The sequence below is a fragment of the Centroberyx gerrardi genome, chromosome 8 (genome assembly GCF_048128805.1).
Source record: "Centroberyx gerrardi isolate f3 chromosome 8, fCenGer3.hap1.cur.20231027, whole genome shotgun sequence".
Taxonomy (NCBI): Eukaryota; Metazoa; Chordata; class Actinopteri; order Beryciformes; family Berycidae; genus Centroberyx; species Centroberyx gerrardi.
Window position 1 is genome coordinate 1,549,472 of NC_136004.1, and position 22,676 is coordinate 1,572,147.

The 22,676-nt window shown below is 39.0% G+C and overlaps 1 protein-coding gene across 2 annotated transcripts in view; it reads right to left on the reverse strand.

Annotated features, from left to right (window-relative positions):
• Positions 1-6,552: 6,552 nt before the first annotated feature.
• zfr (zinc finger RNA binding protein) overlaps positions 6,553-22,676 on the reverse strand; it is a 40,454-nt gene continuing 24,330 nt past the window's right edge. The window contains exons 13-20 of one of the 2 annotated variants that reach the window (XM_078285432.1): positions 22,268-22,470; positions 14,863-15,013; positions 14,534-14,675; positions 11,685-11,782; positions 10,728-10,823; positions 10,259-10,370; positions 8,326-8,423; positions 6,553-7,479 (exon numbers count right to left, since the gene is read on the reverse strand). In XM_078285432.1, the coding sequence (XP_078141558.1) occupies positions 7,297-7,479; positions 8,326-8,423; positions 10,259-10,370; positions 10,728-10,823; positions 11,685-11,782; positions 14,534-14,675; positions 14,863-15,013; positions 22,268-22,470 (1,083 nt within the window). In that variant the 3' untranslated portion in view covers positions 6,553-7,296. Of the gene's footprint in view, positions 7,480-8,325; positions 8,424-10,258; positions 10,371-10,727; positions 10,824-11,684; positions 11,783-14,533; positions 14,676-14,862; positions 15,014-22,267; positions 22,471-22,676 lie in introns of those variants that run through there. The other variant, XR_013505070.1, reaches the window with a different exon arrangement.

Below are 22,676 nucleotides of genomic sequence, written 5' to 3' on the forward strand. Positions count from 1 at the left end.
TATGTCATACTCGCTGATAAAAGCCAGCCGCATGTGAGAAATTTATGACCTGCAAACAGCTGTTACAGCTGCCACACCCTGTTTCCACGGGAAAAGATTATCCCATCACTAATCAAGAGCTAAAGGAAAAACTGAAAACTCTTAAAAATGGAAAGGCCTGTGGAATTGACAGAATGGTTGAAAACGCCAGGTTTCTCTTAAACTGTGCAATCTAGTTCTAAGAAGTGGACATTTCCCTGTGATCTGGAATACCCACATTTAAAAATGGAAATAATTTTGCCCCAGCAATTACAGGGGAATCTACATCAATAGTAATCTAGGTAAAGTTTTTTGCAGCATATTAAATACCAGATTATTGCCATATCACTGTGAAAAACACCTTATCAAAAAGTCAGATTAGTTTCTTACCCAAACATCAAACTTCAGACCACATTTATACCCTTCATACACTTAATAATTGTGTCCACCTCAAAACCAAGGAAAGATACTGTATTTGCATGCTTTGTTGACCTGAAAAAAACCTAAACCAAACCTTTTGATTCAATTTAGCACAATTTATTATTTTTCCAACTTCTCCAAAGTGGCATTGGTGGCAAAGTATATGATTTGATTAAATCCAAATACTCTGACAATTAATGCTGTGTGGAGATTGGAGATAAAATAACTGATTTCTTTACCCTAGCCTGAGGAATCCATCAGGGCTGCAACCTTTCCCACCCTGTTTAACATTTGCATCCATACATTAGCCACTATTATTGAACAATCTCCAAGCCCAGGACTACAGCTGCAGAGAAAATAAATGAGGTTCCTGTTGTATGCAGATGATTTGGTTTTATTATCTCCTACGCAGCATGATTTACAACAAAACCTGACACTGCTGGAGAACTACTGTAAAAACTGGGCAGTAACAAGATCAGCTTTTTATCATCTTACAAATACAGCCAAACTCAGGGACTTCATGTCAAAAGCCGACCTGGAAAAACTCATTCATGCTTTTTATTTCTAGCAGACTACTGCAATGGTCTTTTGACAGAGCTCCCCAAAAAGACCATCAAAAAGCTTCAGCTTATTCAAAATGCAGCTGCTAGAGTTCTTACAGGGACCAAAAGGTCAGACCTCATCACCCCGATTCTTAAGTCACTACACTGGCTTCCTGTCAGCCACAGAATTGATATAAGGCAATGCTGCTTGTTTATAAATCAATACATTGAGTGGCAAGGGCGGATATTTCATTTCACTGTTGGGGGGGACAATAAACAGAAAAATTTCTCAAGAGCAATTCCTGAAGGGGACACCAAAGGTGCCGCCAAAAGTACTGTTGTATTAAATGTATATAGAGGTCCATTATGAAACATTTCCATAAGCACTTCATTCCTTTCTTATGAAGATTTTATCAAATTGCCTTTGATATTACTGGGGTCTTTCTACTTGGCGTTTCGGTGCACTGAAAAATGATCGGATGTCTGTTTTTCTTTTCTCTGCCATTTTAACTGACCTGGCTGGCTGACAAATAGAGACACACACACACACACACACACACACAGCATGCAGGTTATTTACAGTAGTAGGTGAGATGCAACACCCATTAACTGAACTAAAGCTAATATATGCCTAATTAGATTTTGTTTTCCCGAAAAAGCAGATCTCTAATGTTTTGCTGTCAATGTGTAAAAGTCCAGAACGCTATGAAGCCTGCCAGAAACGTACTTATATTTAACATAATGTTTGTTGTAATTATGTCTTTTTTATTAATTAAGTCTTCATTTATTTCCAAAATTATGAACAAAATAACATAGTGGCAGCCATTTTACATGCAGTAAGAAAAAAATAATATACTTAGAACCTAATTACATAGGGTAAGTTAATCTTAAATATTATATTATAGAAATATTACTGTTACCATCTACAAAAGATAAAGTATTTTGGTATGAAATCCCGCATTTTAATTTAACCAACTATCCTGTATCATAAATACATGTCTGGCATTTGTAACAAACCAAACCGCTTGAAAATCGGTCGAAAATTCAGCGAGTTATGATGATTTTAATTGTGGACAGACCTCCTGCCTCCATACACACACATGCATTAGGAGACGCGGCTCCGTACCAACACGCTGACGCACAAGATTCAACCGCGAGGTAACGGAACAAAATGTAGTCTGATTACAATTGTGAATGTGTTTTATTCTATTGAGTGGTAGAAGTAAAGAAAAATGTCTGACACATCCTTTGTTTTAAGTTAACCTCAGCTACTTACTGGAGGTCAGCCACCACTGACACACTTCCAGAGATCCTCCACACACACTCGTACCGAGGGCTAATGTGTGTGTGTGGGGGTTCGGGGAGGCAGGTAGGCAGTGGACCAAACCACTGTGAGGCATATGAGAGAGGGACTCAATCTTTCGAAACTTAAAAACGCATTGTTTTGCGTCTATAATTAGCACAAGTGCTTTCAATGCATATTATTATATTATTTAAAATTATATAGTTATGTTTACAATGATATATTGAGGGGGACAACTCTCTGTTAGTCCCAGGAAGGGGGGGTCCGGACCCCCCTGCCCCCCCCCCCGTGATTTCCGCCCCTGTGGAGTGGGACCAAATACATTACAGTTGAAGGAGAGTAATTATACGCACATCACGTAGGTGCAAGGCTATCAGAAAACTGTGTCAATGAAAGGAGTAACGCCTGCACACTTGCTCCATGCCACAAAAGTTTAATAGTGACAATGTTTCAATCCTACTTGGGTCTTCGTCAGGTCAAAATGTTTGAAAAATGGAGACCACACCCATATTTATACATCATGCACACCCATAGGCTGACAAGCTGTATGATGGCAGGTGTGGTTAACCATCCAAACTGCCCAAGGTGATAAAAATCCAAAAATAATTAACAAGCTTTTGTACTACTGTTTTTTTCTCTCTATGTATCTGTTTTCTATGTACTTTATTGAATTGTTAATTATTTTTGGATTTTTATCACCTTGGGCGGTTTGGATGGTTAACCACACCTGCCATCATAGAGCTTGTCAGCCTATGGGTGTGCATGATGTATAAATATGGGTGTGGTCTCCATTTTACAAACATTTTGACCTGACGAAGATCCAAGTAGGATCGAAACGTTGTCACTATTAAACTTTTGTGGCATGGAGCAAGTGTGCAGGCGTTACTCCTTCTTTCATTGACCAAATACATTACAGACATGTTTAAGGAGTACACTCCTGCCAGGCCTCTCAGGTCAAATGGGAGTGGGCTGCTAGTAGTGCCCAGTGCCAGGGCTGAACTTGGTGAAGCAACCTTTAGTCACTATGCTGCGCATCTCTGAAACAGACTCCCTGTTGATCTTAAAAGTAGCCTAATCCTCGAAACTTTTGAATCAGAACTGACGGGATTACATTTCACTGTGATTGTACCTGAATGATTACACGTGACAAATAAAAACTTGATTGATTGATTGATCAGGACTCAAAACCACACTGTTCATGGATACTTTTAGTTGAGTTATTTGAGTTCTTTAAAAAATGTTAAACTTATTTTAAATCTTGTTTTTATCTACACCACTATTTATTTATTCATTGTTCTTATAAATCTTTTAATCTCTGTAAAGCACCTTGAATTGCCACTGTGTATGACAAATAACCACCGCAATATGTAATAATTTATTACAAAATGCAGGGAAATTTGCGTTCAGGCTGTGTATTACAAAATGCGGCAGATTATTACAAAATGCGGGTGTTATTACATAATGAAGTGAAAATGTATTACATTTTGTCATGTTATTACATAATGTGGTGTTATTACATAATGCGTTGTTACAAGCGGCTTTCTTTAATTAGTTGACTTTTTCTCAGAATAGCATGTACTATGAATATCTTGAATTTTTGTATGTTGATGTTTAAACATAAAAAATAAAAAGGTTATTTTAAAGATTAATTAACACAGACCAGTCCCTTGATGTATCAATATAGTGAACAGTACTTACCCAAATTTTCAGAAAAGAAACAGACAGAAATACTATCTTACATGCTGAAAGCTTCCTGAATAAATGATCACAAACACCTAATGGCCAGTTCTTAAGATTGAAATGTATATGCAACAAAGCGTCAGACCTTGAGGAACAGAAGATCATGTCAACATGTTTTATCAAAGAGAGAATGTATAAATGAAGCTATTGATAAAGTTAGCCAAGTAGATAGACACCAATTGTTAACCCCCTCCAAGACATCTACAGACAACAGGGTCACTTTTGTTTCGGAATATAGTAATGTTTCTTAACATGTGAATAATGTAATCAGAAAGCACATGAAAATCCTACACTGTAACCCTAATTGAGAGATTTGAGACTTTGTTATAACAAATGTGTACCAACTACACATACTACCAACTGGGGTATTTGGGAATGGTATTTGGGAATTTTAGATGTGGGAAGTGTACATATTGCTCAAATACCTACGATGCCAAAACTGTTAACCACCCTCATACAGGGTGAGCACATCATACCAAGCCCAAGGGGTTTGGTATGATGCAATATGATAAAACAGCTCTTGAAGAGGGAGGCACACTTTATTTTCACACTGAACATCCCTAGACTTGAGTGATTTCTTATGATAGGAGTCTTGTGGCTCTATAGGTAACTTGGTAATAGGGACAGTTGAGCCACAGATAAAATCATGTCACTGCCCCTTGCCCCATAACTAGCCCATAGATAGAAGTTCCCCGTGCTAATACCTCTTATGGCCAGTCCTCCTTCCAATTTGCTGCTCCCAGCAACTGGAATGAGCTGCAAAAGACTTTGAAACTGGACAAATTTATCTCCATCACTACTTTTAAGGACTCTATTGCAGAGATGTTCATACACACCTGCAAATGCCATCCAGCCCTTCAACTTTCATGACTTGTAATTTTATTTGGTTGTTTGGTGTGTGTTTTGATTATTTCCCAGTTCCCATACTGTGTTGGGTTTCTCTGCCTCTGCGATGTATGTAACATTTGTATTTGATAGTCTCAGTCTTATCTGGATTGTTTTGTTTAGTTTCTTTTGCCTGTCTTCGATTACATTTTTGTGTCCCCCTTTCCCCTTACCCTTCAAGAGGTCCTTCTGTCCTCTTGCCAGGCCGTCATTGTAAGTAAGAATTTGTTCTTAATTGACTTGCCTTGTTAAATAAAGGTTAAAAATAGGTTAAAAGGTTAAGGTTAAAAATAAAATATAAAAAAAACTAATGACCAAAAATGACAGAATGTAATGTATTTATTAGAACAATTGTACAGCCCAACTACTGTAGCTTCCTTATTGTGTTTGTACTATGATCATGGTCAATGTCAGTATTGCCGTTTGCCCTTCTTAATCCAGTTTTGTACTTTATGCTTGAAAGACGATTGCGTTATCCATTTCATTGTGATCATTTTAGTGTAGCCTATGTTGTGACAACTTTGTTGTTTTGATAACTTTGTTACCTACAATCCTTTCGCTAACTTAACTTCGTTGTTAACTTAATTGTTGTCACATGATTACTATTTAACTTTTCTATTGCTACATTGAGAGCAGACCTGAAGAACCAATGGCGAAGCGTGTTCGCTCTGCAAACAGTGTACGGTGAACATACCTATGGACATAGTTTACTTCTGTCACCAGCACCATAAAATGCACAGCTGTGCACAAGACAATACAGTTCTGTCAAGCCTGTTTGCATACTGCAGATTTTTTAGTCCAGTTTTTTTCACATCTGGCTCCAGATGTGCCAAGCTGATACATACAAGACTGGATGCTGTATCACTACCAAAGGTGCTTGTACCAAGTATTGAATAATTTAATGTGGCATTTCTGCATTTCAAATTTAAAAAATTGTCCAAAAATTTTTTTGAATTCAGGTTGCAACACTACAAAATGTGGAGAAAGTCAGGGTGGTTCACACTTTGAGGGCTCTGTATCAAAATACTTAGTAACTACAAAGCTTGTTAGCTTGATTTAATAAGTTTACAACTAACCCTAGCCCAAAACTGTATCATGCATTTGGTGTGTGCACTGTATACCATGAAAGAAAGCAGTCAAGTAGCCAGCAGAAGGCACACAATTCTTCATTCAGGAAATGTATTTATTCTGCTCATTGTAAAGCAGAGTACAACGCCTGATGGGCATTCAAGAATGGACCTACATTGAAATGCAATTACAACTTACATCTAAATTACAGTTTTCCCCCATTGTCATAATTCTAATCTTATATAGATTATTGAAATGAACGATGCAGCACCAAACCAAGATAAAGGGCAAGCAAGGCATTAAAGTTTCCCATTAACCAGTAAAACAAATGTTAAAAGTCAAAACACAATAACGAATGATCTTAGCACAGCCATGCTTTCCATAAACCAAAGCCTTTTTCTTCTATTGCAAGATTCTAGAAATATTTACACACACATACATATATATATATATATATATATATATATATATATATATATATATATATATATATATGAAAATATAAAGAGACATATATATATATATATATATATATATATATATATATATATATATATATATATATATATAATATATAAAGCTACAGTTAGGGATAACCTCACTACTAACACAAATGTCTCAAGAATTGATGTTTTCTTCAGAATTGTAGTGCAATGCAACATGGATCTGTTAACTTAATTGCAGCCTAGCCTTTAGACATGACAAGACCACAGCATCAAACACCACTTGCATTAAGCACAAAGAAACTAATATTCAAAAGGACAACTTAGAAAATAAAGTTCCAGACCAGATTAGGTGTTTCACAATGGCTACAAAACTAACAGTCAACCTCTGAATGCATCTATAAAATACATGAATGAAGGCATTGACATTTATCTTTGCTTTTCCTTCTGATCCACAATATAGATGTAACAAAGAGATCTGGCTCCATTTTAAATCTTGTGAGGAATGCCTTTCCCCACAATTTAAAAACAAATAAACAAATACACACACTCCGGAAAGGAGTAGCTGCAGAGCTTAGGAAGCCATTGTCAGGAACACTTCTATTTGAGAAGCATATCGGGTAAAAACAGCTTAATCTAGGAAAGGTTTAGGTCTGAACTTCAACTCTGATCAATCTATAGCTAAAACATTACACAAAGAACATTTGGTTTGTGTAGTAGCTTCACCTGTTTTACACCTGTTGTTTACAAGACCAAACCGAAAATAACACTGGTCTTAAGCCACTACACAGGAGGCAGTGCCAACCTAGTGAGATGCAGTGAGAACAGAAGTACATATATATGTATATAGACTACTTTAAATTGGTAAAGGTGACGCCTAGTAGCCATCATAATCCTTCTTGTCCTTTTTGCCTTCACCCTCAAAGCTGTCCGTCCCGTCACTGTTGTCACGGCGACGCTTGCGGTTGTTGCGGATGTTGAAACGAGGATTTACCTGCGGCAGCGGGTCCATACCCAAAACCTTGTGGATCTGTCGGAATGCCAGCAGCCTCAGAGCAAACTGTACGGAGAGACAGGAAATTTCCAACAATCACTCATTTAACTTTTTACTGGAACTAGAAGTTTTCATCATTGCCATATTCTAAAGAAGTATAATCTGCTCAGCTGGGAAAACCTCATCAAATACAAAAATGTCTGCCTAGTTTATAAGATTATGCATGGTTTAGCTCCTCCTCCTTTGTCTGGCTTCATCAACTTCAAATCTACCTCAAACAGAGCTAGAGGTGCAGCTAGGGGGGACTGCACAATCCCACTCAGAAAAACTGCATTTAGCCAGGCCGGACCCTACAGAGAAATGAAATGTTTTGAAACCTTTCGCTTGACCCCGTCTGTGTGTAACTTTCTGCAACAACTCAACTCTCGTGAGACTTGGTTACACACAGACCGGATCAAGCGAAAGGTAAAGAAAAGCATTTCATTTCTCTGTCCTTTATCATGTGATGGTTTATAATATTCACCCCCTGCATCCGTCTGCGCTATCTGACTTTGGTTGTTTTGTATACCTGTTCCATGACACGGTATGACACCGTTACCCATTCATCTGATTTTCATGCCATCATTTGCAATTTGTCAAATTTTCTTGGTCTTGGTGTACTCCTAATCAGGCATCTGTTCAGTTCTCCAACTGTACCTATGGACTCCAGTGCTTCGTTAGGCGTTCACATGACTCTTAAACGTATCTATTTTTATGGTTATCCTCTGAGCATTTTCATTCTTCCTAGTCTGACTGTACCTGCTCAATCTTCCTAGTCTGACTGTACCTGTACTCTGAAGCCATTTTCAGTCAAAGCACAACATGTCTGAATCAACTTCATAGATCATCTATAATTTAACAATGTGGAAGTACCTGAGCACTTGAGGTAATGTCCTCTCTCTGCTGCTCTCCCATAGCTGTTAGGGTGTCTGTTGGATTCTTTTCACAAGGATCTACCAATCCTGGTCCACCTGTTTAAAAATAAATTGATCAGCATTAACTAGGGTTTGATTTCATGTTTCAAACATTGTCATACAAAGTTTGACTTTTTAGGTGCTCAGGGGGTATGCATGATTAGGGTGAGTGAAACTATGTTGACTTTAAAGTTTGTTGTAACTATGAGAATCACTGAACAATATATTTAATTCATGCGTCGACTTACCCGCCATAGGCCTAGTTAGAGTTAGAGTTACTTCCTGGCATGTGGATGTACAGCGCACCAGACTCCAGTTTGTTGATGCTTGTCTGACTCTACCGTACTGCCTTTTGTACGAGCACACAATGCATTTCCCTTATGGGGCTCTGCGTAAGCTAAACAGTGCATACCTTAACTGCCCTATACATTGCGCATGGCAAGAAAAAGAGTTACACACGAATGAATAAACAAACGCACATACACACAGAGCCCGTCTCTTAGGGGTGTTTCTCCTAAGCACTTGAGTAATTAGGCATTATAATGTTACAGAGTGCTACAGTATATGATCAGAATATCAATTCTGCTGGTTTTACAGCCTTGTGGTAGATTTTAATTTGTCCGTTCCAGGTTCAATTCGAGTAAAGATATGACTGTTAAAATATAATTTAACTAGAGTGAACTTTGGGAAGGGAAGATTTTTGGCAGCCACTAGTGGTGGAACCCCAAATGCTTTTGTGGGTGTGCTCAAGCAACACTCCTCAACATGTTTCAAATTTTGGTTTGATTAGTTGAATGCTCAATGAGTTATAGCCAATTTTGTACTAGGGCATGTTTCGTTAAAAGTTTATCGGTTGATAAAAGCCAAACCATTGGGAAGGAAGGGGTGCTGCGTCAAAGTCAACAAGCACAGATCCCGTACAGACCCACGGCGCGTGTTCAATTCTATGCACTGAAGCACTGCGACACGGTTAAATTACCTAATTCCACTAACGTTACTTAAATACCACAAGGTAACGTTAAAGTCATCTACCGTTAAAGTCTGTTTGGCAGCGAAGACGAGTTACTGTCAAAATCCCCGTAACTGACTGTGGAATGTTAAGTTTCACTTTTGTTTTCACACTGGGAGACTGTGGATTGAGTTCAATGCTGCTGGTCTGCTGTCTGTGCATCTCCAAATTACAGACATGACGTGATGCGCACATCAGGTGCATTAGAAATAGATTTAGATCCATTTCTATACAGTAAGCAACTTTTGATTTTGTGCCTCTATGGAAAACATAACACTGCATTGCAACACAGCACTGTAAGCGTGTTTGTGAACTACAATGACCATAACTCATTGCACCTATGACGCAGCACTTGTGTGCTCTTTCAAGTTGCAGTGCGTCTATGCTGACACAAACTGAGTGAAGTCTGAAATGTAGCCTTGATAATCAAATGGAAGTAAAATAGCCAGCTAATGTTGCAATGCCATTAGCTTATACTGTATTTTAATTGAATGACTTCAGTGCATGATAAAACATACTTAGTTACTGAGCTTGCTAAATGAAACGTCAATAAGAAGTTGTCAATAACCCTCCCTCCCGCCGCTGCCAAACTAAACTGTGGGAAACACTGTACACATGCCCTTTTTAGAGGAGTTGGACAGTATTCGGGTTGTGCCGTTCCTGAAGTGGACTAGAAACAGAACCAAGTCCTCTTTCATGACAATGTCAATACAAAGAGAACTGAGTCCCATTTCAGCTAGCACATTTTTTGGTCCAATTATAGAGGACTGAGCTTGGTTTGGTTAAAAATGGCCATATGTGAAAACACTCTAATAGTATACAACAGCTGTTATGCAAGTCTACCACTAGGTCTCTTGCGAGTAAAATGAGCTGACCGTCTTACCAGGGAGTAAAATGCCAGAAGAAATGCATTCAAAGACACGTCTCAGTGCATCGCCTGGGCTGAGGGGGGCAGAGGCACTGCTGATGGCCTTCTCAACCAGCAGCTCCATGGCCTGAACAAAATGAACATGTGTGGTCAGTGAAAATGGCCAAAATTCCTGACAAACAGGCAAAATTCAAATAAGTCTCTGCATGCACCATTAACATTAAAAAATTTTTTTGAAGCTGACATTTACGTAATGACACAAGCTTAATTAACAATTGTCAAGGGGATCAGAGCATTAATCAAGTCAGATGGCTTCCATCGGCGCATCTATGAACCATTAGCAATGGTAGTTTTTCCCCCACAGCGTGTCAAGTGCTTGGTGAAAGAAAACCAGAATAAAACTATTTCGAGGAATGAACAAACCAAAACAGGAAATTTCCCATGAAGCAGCAGCTTTCAGCATGTTTGAGCAGCATTTACTCACCCAACCTGGGAAGGCTGACCAGGTAGGAACTCGCTGACAGAGGTCCCGCAGGATTCGGATGATGATCACACAGGACTGAAGTCCATTGGCTCTAGCCTTTTGATGCAGTAAAGTTAAGTTTATTGAGTGACCAACAGTGATAAGAAGAGACGGGACCAAACAATTGAATGAGTTCTGTCACAGAGGTCCAAACACTACTGCGCATAATGGAAGCTTGTAATTGTTTTGAGGTGTCTATAAGCCATAATAGTTTGCAATCAGCTGCCATTCCCAGCAGTATTGTACCTCATCGTTAGTAAGGGAGTTCAAAGTTTGCAAGATGCACAAGAAAGGAGAACTTTCCTTGCCATCTTCTAAACCCTGACCCCAGGTTTATCCAGGTATCTTCACAAACAGGTACTTAAAAGTACAAGAGTCCACCTGAGAGGATAGTATAGGGACTGAAAGGGCCAAGGAAATCTGCTTTACTTTGCCTGTGCTTTTGCTCCATTAGCAGCATCACAGTAAACTAATCAGATATTCCTTTTTCTCTCAATCCCTATTCTACCAAAAATATATAAAATAAAACACGATACAAACGCTCAACATGAAAGCACTTATTGATGACACAATCTTGTGCAAAGTTACTCTGCAGCCTTATGGAATCACGTTTAACTAAAATACAGTACTTGAATTGAAAAAGGGAATACAAGGATGCCAGGTCTTTGCTAGAGTAATTTGCAGTACTTCTACTAATGAACTTAAGTTTATCATCAATACATAGCAATGGATATTAACCTGATCCTGGTCATAGTAGATGGCATCCTTGAATATTTCTTTTGCTTCAAATAGTAAGATTTGTTTTCAATTATACCAGATGATTGTTTTCCAACATTAAAATAAAATTCAAACCAAAAGGTAAAAAAAAAAAAAGCATCTCATAAGGCTACAATAAGAAAGTAAAATGATGTTCCGAACCTGGAACCACTTAGCGTGGCGCAGAGCAGCCAGAGCGTCAAGGCATTTTTGCCTGTCCAAGACGTCCGCTGGGTCTTTCACCATACCCGAGGTTACATCTAAAAATGGATTTGAATTGTCAAAATGGTGATGAGGAACGGGTGTTTGACCAGGTCAGCAAGGCTGGCAAGAACAAACACATTGCCACACATACCAAATGTCTTTCCTCCCATGACAACGTATTATTGGCTGTTAAACAGTTTTGATTTCAAAAAGGTTGCTGGGGCTGCAAATCTGACTTCACACAGACCAACGTATATTAGATTATCTCATAAAATGAGTGGATGGATGCAGATTCACAGTGTATGACATGTTAAGTCATATTTTCTTCCATAAAATGGGTATATGATTAGGACTGGTGCTGACCAAACATCATAGAAAAGAAAAACACTGATGTGCTGGGACAGCAATAATCTATCTAGACTCAGGCTGCGCTCACACATAGCGTTTTTCATGTGTGGAAAAAGCGCAACCTGGAGCGCTTTTTGTGAGCAGAAATAAAAAGCGGATCATGATAACGTCATCTGACGTTAGCTGAGTAGCTGGCTAGCTCACTAACCAGCTGGTTAGCACTTTTATCAGACAATACAGTGTTACCAGATATTTCCAATACACGTCCAGTATAATCCCATACTGCCTTTATGATCGATGTCGCGGTAATGGAAATTCACTGATTACAATGACCAATTTCTCCACCGGCACTTTGACTTTCTCCATATTTGTTGTTGCTATGGGAAACGCGAGCCTCTGCTTCATCGCGACTGGTCGGGTGAGAAAAAAGCGGTTCACGTCACCTGGCACTTTTCTTAAAAGTTGAACATTTCTCAACTTTTGAAAGTGCTCCGCTTTGCCAAAAAAAACAAAACACTGGCTGCAGTGCTTTTCGGGAGCGGCCGCCTTTTGTGCACCTTGCTGCCGCTTCCCATTGCTTTTAATGAGAAAAGGGCGCTGGCAGTTGGGGAAAAAAACGCTATGTGTGAACGCAGCCTTATGTGGGTTTAGGCTCACAAATGTTTTGAAGCCAATACCATTTTATCAGGTAATTATGTGTTGTGCCCACAAACAAAGATTTTCTTGAACATGTTAAACATAATTAGTCTCAATTTGTGGAATGCTACACGATATCCTGAGCTTCTTTTAGATTTTCTTTGCTCAAGTATTGGGACAGAGGAGGGATCCAATGAGTAATGATTATTAGTATGAACATGGCACTGGGAACAGAGAAACAAGGACAGATAAATAGTGAGGTGTAAGAATGGCTTCTAGGGAGTGACCTGATAAAGAGTGGCATGGCAATGGTAGGTGTGGCAAAGTTTTTGGGGTGGTGGGAAAACCTTGGTCAAAAATCCTTCCGGACCTGTTGGGCCCTACCAAACCTCTGATGGAGACAGCTTACTTGAAGATGGATATCTTTTTTGTTCAAAGAAATAAAAGGGGCTTTGGGCTAGACTTGTAAAAATAGCTATGGATACATGGAGGCAGCGATGCGTGCTGGAAAGAAAAGAGAAGAAAAAAAACAAAAAAAATAACAAAACATGAAAGCTCCCAGCAAACAAAAGGGGTTAGGACATCACTGCATGCATACCTAGCATCAGTAGGTTGGAGTAAGACCCCAACAGTCATTGTATACCGATGGCTGTACCCAGGACCAAACAAAGATTCCTCTGTCATAGCCTTCTTCCCTGAAGTTTAACAATACTCCCCTAAGGATAATTTTAAATATTCTGATTGCTTCATGAAATAATATGGTCCATCTTTTAAATGTTTGTCTTGACCTTTGCACTGTCAATGAGTTCAAAAGGACAATGACTGTTGTAATAAGGGCTTTCATTTTTGCAAAATGACTAAAAATTAATTTCATATTACACCCAATTTTGAGTCCTAAGCTTAGGTGTGAAGGAATACACCAATTCACTCAGGGGAGCACTTCTGAACAAGGGACCTCAGCATGGTGAACTGGTCACCACTAGACAAAAGGAAGATTTGTTTCCTGTGGGGAAATGTCATCCAACTTCCTCTCCCTGGCTGTATGGGATTCTGCTATGTGCTTTGTGCCAAATCCCAATTTGAGAAACAAGTGAACACTTCGAACTTTCACACAAATTCTGTGGACAAATGCAAAATTAATGCTAAATTTCGAATTGTGCACAAGTGTGTCAAGTTAACATTCTGCCTCTTGGCCATTCTTCAGCAGAAATTTATCTTTTTTGCCTCCTCATCTGAAGAAAATTTAAAGATAAGCTATTTAACTACAACATGTGACCCCATTGGTGATAGCTAATAGTAAGTGGAAACAGAATCCCCTGGAACACAGGAAACAAAAATGAATCTCACCTGGGAATAACTAGACTCAACACAATGCAAACACTGATCATGCTTTGTTTTAAGGGATAGCTTTTAAGAGACACTAGAGTTACAAGGCAAAAAGCCTAAAAGCAGTACTGCTGGCACTTGACTCTTCCACTGCATCCAACATTTCACTAGAAGTGCTGAGCTTGTGATTAGAAAGAGCATGTAATGGAATTAAGATCATAAATTAAAAAATAGATGTCATAAGGTTCAAGCACTTCCTTGGTTTACATTGAGACATTTCTGCTTTTGAAAGCCAAAAACATCACACATGAGACAGCAAGCTGCCCAATGACATCTGTAATCATTTAAAATCAGTATCTGTCTTTCTAAAGTGCCAGCAGGGTACTGCTCTTCAGGACATAATCAACATATGGAAACTGATTTCATAGGGGTGTAGCAGAGAGTAAATGAGGAGAGAAAAGAAGTGCAAAGGGAAGGGTTGTGATGGCTGTCCCAACCTCCATCCCGGCCGTTTTCCTCTCGGATGATAGGGGAAGTCAGAGTGATTGTCACTTGCATCTTCGGCTCGGAACAGGATGTCAAGATGATGGCCGCTTCCTGGACGGATCCCTTGACTTCATATTTTTCTGGTGTTACCATCTGGGGAGCAATGGGAAGATGCAATCATGATAACATTATGTGAACACTCATACATCCATCCATCAATCCAGTGGAATGGCAGTTCTTTCACAAATAAAGCAATGCTTTGTGTGGAAAAAATATCCAGCTGTGGTCATCTCTGATGAAAAACAAACTGTAATGTGACATTTTCATATAAGGGTAGTACTGTTAATTGCTTGGGGAGGTGCTCCACAATGCGGGTGATGAGGCCCTTCGTGGGCTTCTCCGAGCACAGCAGGACCAGGCTGACATTCTTGTCCCCACGAAGAAGCAGGCCTTTGGCCAGGACTCCCACCCTCATCACTCCCTTCAGTGCTCTAGATAGTTAAAAAAGGAAGATGGGAAGGGAAAGTGAGGAAAAGGAAAAAAAAAAAAAAAGAGGATGTACATTTAACAAAAACAAAGATATGAGGAAAAAAAAAAAGTTTCATGTAAACTTGAGTGTCGAATTTTTCTCATAAACACATTTGCATCCACCCGACCCCCAACAAATGCACATATTTTCATATCAATACGTGAATATTCCCCCCACAAAAAAACAAGGAAAGAAAATAAATAAAAAGGAATAACTCATACATATTAACCTACAATTTGAGATGCAATTTAAGATGCAAAAAAAAAAAATGTCATACATTAAAAAAAGGGAAAAAAAAACCCACCAATAATTAGATAGATGAGTAAACAAATGATGATATACAAAAGCTAATAATTAGACTAACAGGCCTCTCGTCACGATCATACATTCAACTAATACTCCAATGTTCACTCCCACACATAAATCAAGTCAACCAAACAGCAAATAAATAAACATTTTACTGTCATTGCGATATGAATTTCCGCGATAAACACATCGCAAAGGACTGCGATATCAAATGTCAAAAATTTTGTGCGCATCTACATTGTATATTACAGTCAGTGCAAGGCATCACACATTTGTGATGCCTTGCATCAGACGCAATGGTCAGACCGTAGTAGCCTTGTTGAGTCGACAACATAAACAGATCCAATTCCAAGAAGGATAAAATACTCTGAAAAACATCTCAACATATCCGCTCAAGGTTCATCTTTCCATAGCCCGGTGAGTCAGACCCATGGAAGGCTAGGCAAGCTACACGTCTCAGAATATAGGCACACAAGCTGCAAGTAAATGCCGTAAGTTAGCTCAAAGCTCTTCCATTCACAGGAAAAGTCTTATTTTTCATATTATGTGTTTACATAGTCATGACGAAGTTACATTGTGGGGCAGCCCTAATAAACACTTAAATACATATATAGAAAAAAATATATTTAACATATGAACAGGAGAAGGCAAAATAAATAGCTCTAATAAATAAAATATCTAAAAATATAAGGTAACTAGTTAAAAAGAAATGAAAAGAGGCATGACATACACGTAACAGCAAGCACCAGTTGCATCCATCAAATATATGGTCTGCTGTGAAATGGAATCCCAACTATCAAAATGAATATATTTGGAGGTCACAGTTCCTACTTCTGCTCAATAGTTGTAAACATTGAAAAACGCAAAAAAGGTTGGTATGATTAGGCATTTGTTATTTGGGGTCCTGAAAATGACTTTTATAACATCAGCACACTGCTTACTATATTGCTCCCAAAATCCTGTATCATCTATGCTCCATCATTTTTAAATGGGTGCTGTAATTATGTAGCATTTTGAAATTTTTAGCCCCGTGACAGCAGGGATCGCATTGCCGGTCGGTCAGTCGGTCGGTCACTGTTGACCTCTTTATGGTTACGTGGGTCAAAGTGTGGCACAGGGAGTTAAAATTGCAGAATCTCAAATCGGGAGACCCGAGTTAGATTTCCAGCAGGGATGCGTCCACAAAATCCAATGTCGCGGGGCTGTTAGACTCTTAGTCTTGTTCCCATTTAATCCTGTTTTTCCATGAGAATATGGACTCCCGTTTCTCACTTTCATTGTTATTTTTTACATCTCTAGATTTTGTTTACCAAACCTTCACAATCACATTTAATCAAGTCATTATCTTTAAAGGATAATTCTTGCTGTCATTTCTTGCTGTCAACAAATTCTATGAAAATAACAAAATCAGCAATGAATTTGTTTTGCTAACAAGTCTTGTCCATGTAGCCGATGCCCAATAAAGCCATGTCTCAGTAGCCATAGAACTCCATTATATTAAAAAAAAAATCATCATCGCTGTGACACACCTGGCCAGCCTACTTTTTCCTCAAACAACTTAATAAGCCGACCGTAAACACGTTTTCCATCTCAGGAAAGTAGTTCTGTAGCACCGAAAATAGTCCCCGTCATAATGAAGAATTTGTTCCCATTTTAATTTGATTTGGTAATAACTACAATAGCCTGACTTCTCATGGTAACAGTTAGCGATTTTTTAAATTTAAACTATGTCTTTGTGAGCTGTATTTAAAGGTTTTTAGCTTACAATTGGAGCACAATGACTTCCAGTTTGAAGGCTAAAACGGGTACGTGGGAAGTCGGAAAGTAATGGGAGTAGAGCAAACGCATTGTTGATTTTGTTATTTTTATAGGATTTGTTGATGATTAGAAATTAAGCAAAGTTGTATTGTTTAAACCTGCAATAAGCTATTTCAGACCCTGTAACCAATCCTGAAACTACAAGTGCTACGCGGAGATTTCCGTGAGACGTAATGATATAAACAAACAGCCGCACACGCGGGCCAGCTGTGTTGTTGTTTTCACCTCTTTTCTAAAGCTTGTTGACAAATTAAGAAAAAATAAAAAAAAACTAGCTCGTCTCTTCCCTCGCTCTTTGAAAGTGGCGCTCTACCCCTCCCGTCCTTGAAAAAAATTCTGGTTATGGAATCGATGAAGCGATCGAGTAAACTTGTTCAACTACAATAGTAAACTTGCTACCTACCTCTTCACTTGTCATTGTGAGACATGTAACCTTCAGCAGGAGAAAAATCTGGCAAAGCGAGACTGGTAACGGCGATATTTCTCCGTAGGTACATTTATTTTAGCCATTTGTCTTTTTGCACGGTTTGTCCTTAACCAGTTCTACCCGAAGGTCCCGGTACCGGGACCCCCGTGGCGTAGTTACGAAAAATCGCAATGAAAGATGAAGTCTATTTATAGAAGATATGAATGTTATACTGTTTTGAAAACATGGGGTCTTGAGCTTTCAGAATCTGTAAACCAATTGTATGTTGTCCAAACTATGTCTTATTATGAAGTATTTTAACAATAAAGTCGTACAAATATAAACTTCATAAATATAAGAGCAAGTTGTGATCAAAAGCACCGGGATAATTTTCTCGTCAGTCTACAATAACATGCTTGGTATCGCTGGAAACTAGAAATTCCGAGCTTTCCAATGACCCTAAACACGCTAGGGATGGGTCATGATTTTCGAATAGTCATTAAATTATAAAAAATCGAATCGTTTATGCGACTATCGTCTTGCCTTAAAAAGTATATTTTCCCTTGTTTTTACCGGCGCCTCTATCGGGGCTAATCGGACTAGGTAGCTGGCTTAGCTAGCTAGCTCTACGCTAACGTCCGCCTATATAGCTTGCTAGTAGTAAATAGCTATGGCTTGATTAGCCCTGAACCGGTCCTTCTCTCGTTTTAACACTCTCGGTTCGGGGCTAATCAAGCCATAGCTATTTAGCCGGACTAGGTAGCTGGCTTAGCTAGCTAGCTCTATGCTAACGTCCGCCTAGCTTGCTAGTTAGCCTGGCTAGCTAACGTCAATATGGCTAGCCTAGTTCGCACCGTCTGTGCAAGGGGGTTGATCTTCGAAGAATGGTCGAATAGTTCCCAGTGAATATCGAATAGTATTTTTGCTTGAAATGCCCATCCCTAAAACGCACCACGATCGGAACGACACAACTTCCGCTATTTCCGGGGAAACAGAGTCTGTGTCTCTGCGATGAACGGGGGCTTTTCACCAGCCATTTTAGTCCAGACAGACTGGAGCTCTATGGTGGGAGCTCAGGCTCTTCGTCGCCATCTGGTGGCTGTATCGAAGTACTGACACCAATGAGCCTTATACCATTCGACTCCGCTGACTGAGATAAAAAGAATGGTAGGTCATGTGACACGGAGGACCCCAGCGATCTCCATAAATCTGCCTGTATAGAATGGAGCTCTGTGGCCCATATATGAATATTGATCAAACTTGATCAATATTCATTGTTTTTATTACTATTTCAATGTTTTTGGGAGATTTATGTTATTTGTAACATGACCATATTGAAATAAATAGTGTTTTGAAGTGTAGCGATACCAGGGAGACATTTGCAGAAAGCCCACAACCTTTCTGTTGTCTTCTTGAATCAACACCAAATGGCCTATCACAACAAGTGGCCATAAAGGTGTCGAATGGACACAGTCCATGGCTCAAGGAGTTGAGTCTATGCCAGCCAGAGATGTCTCCACAGGACAGCTCAGGAAATGAACGACAGGATACCAACCCGGCGAAGAGCTTTGAAACTCACACATTCCACAATTAACGACCTTTATCTTTCAGCCATCAGGAGGAGAAGGACTCAAGAACTCAGGAATACTAATGAACTATACAATCACACATCCATACTTCTCACACATCTGAATATAGGGAATCACCCTCCTTTCTTCATTTGGAGTACCAGACTGTTCTGGTTAATCAGAAGGGACAGTCACCATTGGGTGAGAACGGGAATACACACCGTGTCAATACGAAGGAACCAATGACTGCTGTTGACACTATCCAGAGTCTCATCACTACCCCCTCTCTAAATCAGGACAGTCATAAATCTCTTCCCTTTTCACATTCCTTTAAAACCTACTTTCAACTATATTTTCCCAATGTCTTTAATGGATCTATTTTGTAGTTTGAAGTATACTAGATGTGTTAACTATAGGCCCATATATATGTTGAAGATGTTCAATAGCTAAAGTTATATGCACAGACCATGATATGTTAAATGATTGAATTGTTTCAGATATTCATCCAGAGACACTCTCCTATTTCCATGGTCCTACACTGCCACCTTGTGGTCATTTATAGCAACGACATGTCCGTATAAAATGTCAGTGCGTCCAAATGTCTTAAATGATTAAATTGTTTTTCTCATATTGATTAGAGACACAAGTCACATATATGAGTTAACTTGATGAAGACTTTATAGCCACAGATTGTACCAGGAAGGTTTATTTGATGTCCTTATATTGATGTGCTAGCTATATAAGTTTGAATGTAAGTTGACAGGTTTTTATTATTTCGATCAATTGACAACAGTAATTGGTGGAGATGTAAAATACCGACATATTATTTTAAAAGGAATCTTTATTAAGATCACTTAGTAATAGATCCCAAAATAAAATAGACTAGAGGAATGATTCCTCTTGCATTCCTTTCCCCCCTCCCTCTCGGTTCGGGGTGAAATCTTCTCAAACAAAGAAATTAATAAGTAAACAAGGCGTAACAGAAAAAGAGCGCGAAGTGTGATTTGCATGGCAAACCACGCCTGAGAATTCAAAGAGCTATAAAATGTTCTTATCTGGGTTTTCAGACAGTTCAACATTCCGCCCTCGCCAAGAAACCTGCTGAAGCCAAGACCAACAATTTAGCTACAATTCGACCTTAGCTGAAACTTAGAGTTTGAACCTGGAGTTAGAGACGTCTTCTCCAGATGAACTTAAGAATCTCTTACAAGAAGTTTGAACCTTGTGTCTAATAGTTAAGAAGTTATCAACGCTCAGCCAAGCGAAGATCATTTTCGAAGCTATTTAGGAACGAGATCATTTAGTTTTATAACAGTTAGAAGAGCTAGAAACGTCAACTCTTCCAAGACCAGCAGTCAAACACTGGTGCAGCATCGCCGCAGTGTTCCACATCCAGAGAGGCCTGTTGTCTACAGCTGTGAAAAGCCGGTAGCGCTGCTTGCCTCGACGTGACGATAACACATCAGAGACCAGCTGTTCCAGCGTCTGCCGTTGCCAGGTAACCGGCCAAGCCGAGCCCGTCTCTCCGAGCTCAGCTGGACCAGACAACCCGACCGGCAGGACTTCTCAACTGAACAAAGTAGGCTCTGATTATCCACGTCTTTACTGCTGAGAGTTGATGCAAAAGTTTAGATTCAAATTACTTAAATAGATCAGGAAAAGTTAGGCTTTTATAGTTTAGTTGCCCCGTAGCTTTCCGCCTTGTTTCTCTGGTTGATTGATATTTCATTATCATTTCCCTTTCATTCTTAATTTGTTTCATTGCATTTCATGTCTATTTTTACTCTATAGTTTCCGTGCTTCATTCTGGTGATCAATATACGTGCCTTATATTGCTTACCTCATTGAATTTGTTATGCTTGTATAGTTAAATAAATATTCCCATTTATTACAGAGAAGTTGTTATGTGTTTCCTTACTTGCAGAGTAAAGTAATCCCTGTATTGAAAAGATTTCACGATCTTTAGACTGATGACTGATTAGTATAAGTAAAGGTCCTTCATCTACGAAGGTGGTGCCCCTTACGAGAGTAAATTGATATCTTTATCAAAGTTTCATATTTTCATACCTTTACTAAATTCTAGATTTGATAATTTCGACTCTACACGCTACAGAAGTAAAATTCCCAGTAAACAGTCAACATGTAAACAGTAAACATGGCCAAAACATGGAGACCGCCTGAGTATATCTTTATAAATTGTAACATAAATGTTGTATTTTAGTGCATTTTCATCAAATTTACAGTTACAGTTGTAGTCAAGGAGTAGGAGAACACATTCAGTTGCATCATTATCCATGGGATCTGGTTTATAATGGTGATTTTGCCTTTGAAATTTAGATTATATACTAGGCGAGGATGAAAATCTTATTTTTTCCTTTATTGCATCTCCATTTACTCTGGAATGGTAGATATAGGTTTACTTACAATTGATTCATATTCCTTAGCTTCTTACCTATCAAAGGATACCAGAACTATGCATATAGGCCTTATGGTTGAGGAGCTATTCCTGATTAATTTTGGGTTAGTCATTTTAGGCGTTTTTTCCTGAATTTTGGCTAGGGCAGGCTAGGGTCCAAGTGGTTTTAAGGGCTTCCGTCACCCAGTAGTTTTGCTGTGTGTTTACAAAATGTGTTGCGGTTTCTGTCACCCTCTAGTGGTCGGAAAATCGCTTAGTGTAGCTTTAAGTATAGCTATTCTTATTATTCTAAAGAGGCACTCATCCCTTGAACTTCTTCTGGTGTATTCCCTAGAAGTATAACCACTGGGTTTTTAATACAACTTATATTAAATATGGTTGATATCACACTTAATGTTCTCTCATGTCCAGAATAAGTGGTTATGTTTAGCAGTTTCCGCCCCACATTAATGTTTAAACATTAGTAACAGCTAGTTTAAACAATTGGCATCATTCTGGACAGTTCAACTAAAAATATATCCTACATACAGAGTTGACAAGAATAATGCAATTTTCATGGCTCATCAAGATAAACATTTTTATATTATGTGGCACTAATGGAAAAAAATGAGTTGCAAAATGAATTTGGTGACACTCGTAAGCCCTCTAAACTGGCATTCAGATATACTATTGGTGCAAAGCTTTCGCTCTAAGATGCCTCACCTGTCTTTAGGGACTTCCTTTTTTTCCTTGTCCTCTTCCTTTCCCTTGTCCTGGTCAGTGATTATGTCTGACACCAGTTTGAGGGCACGTTCAGTGATGGACACAATCTTCTGGATAGCCTGGAGCTCATCTTCTGAAGGGTAGATGGCCGCATGCTTGGTCATGACATAGCGGTCGTCGGAAGAATCAGGTCGACGTGGAGGCTAAAAGACACAAAGTTGGCTCTGATTGACTTACTGTTCAGAACAGCAAAACAGTTTCAAATGGCCAACTCAGCTTAATTAACAAGATGCTGATCTGATGTTGCTCAAAGAAAAATCTACACAAAATTTACAGTCCTAATGTACTGAGAGAGGGAGTCAAGACAAGGCCAAACCCATTATTCATTTGTATTCACAGCCATCATTTT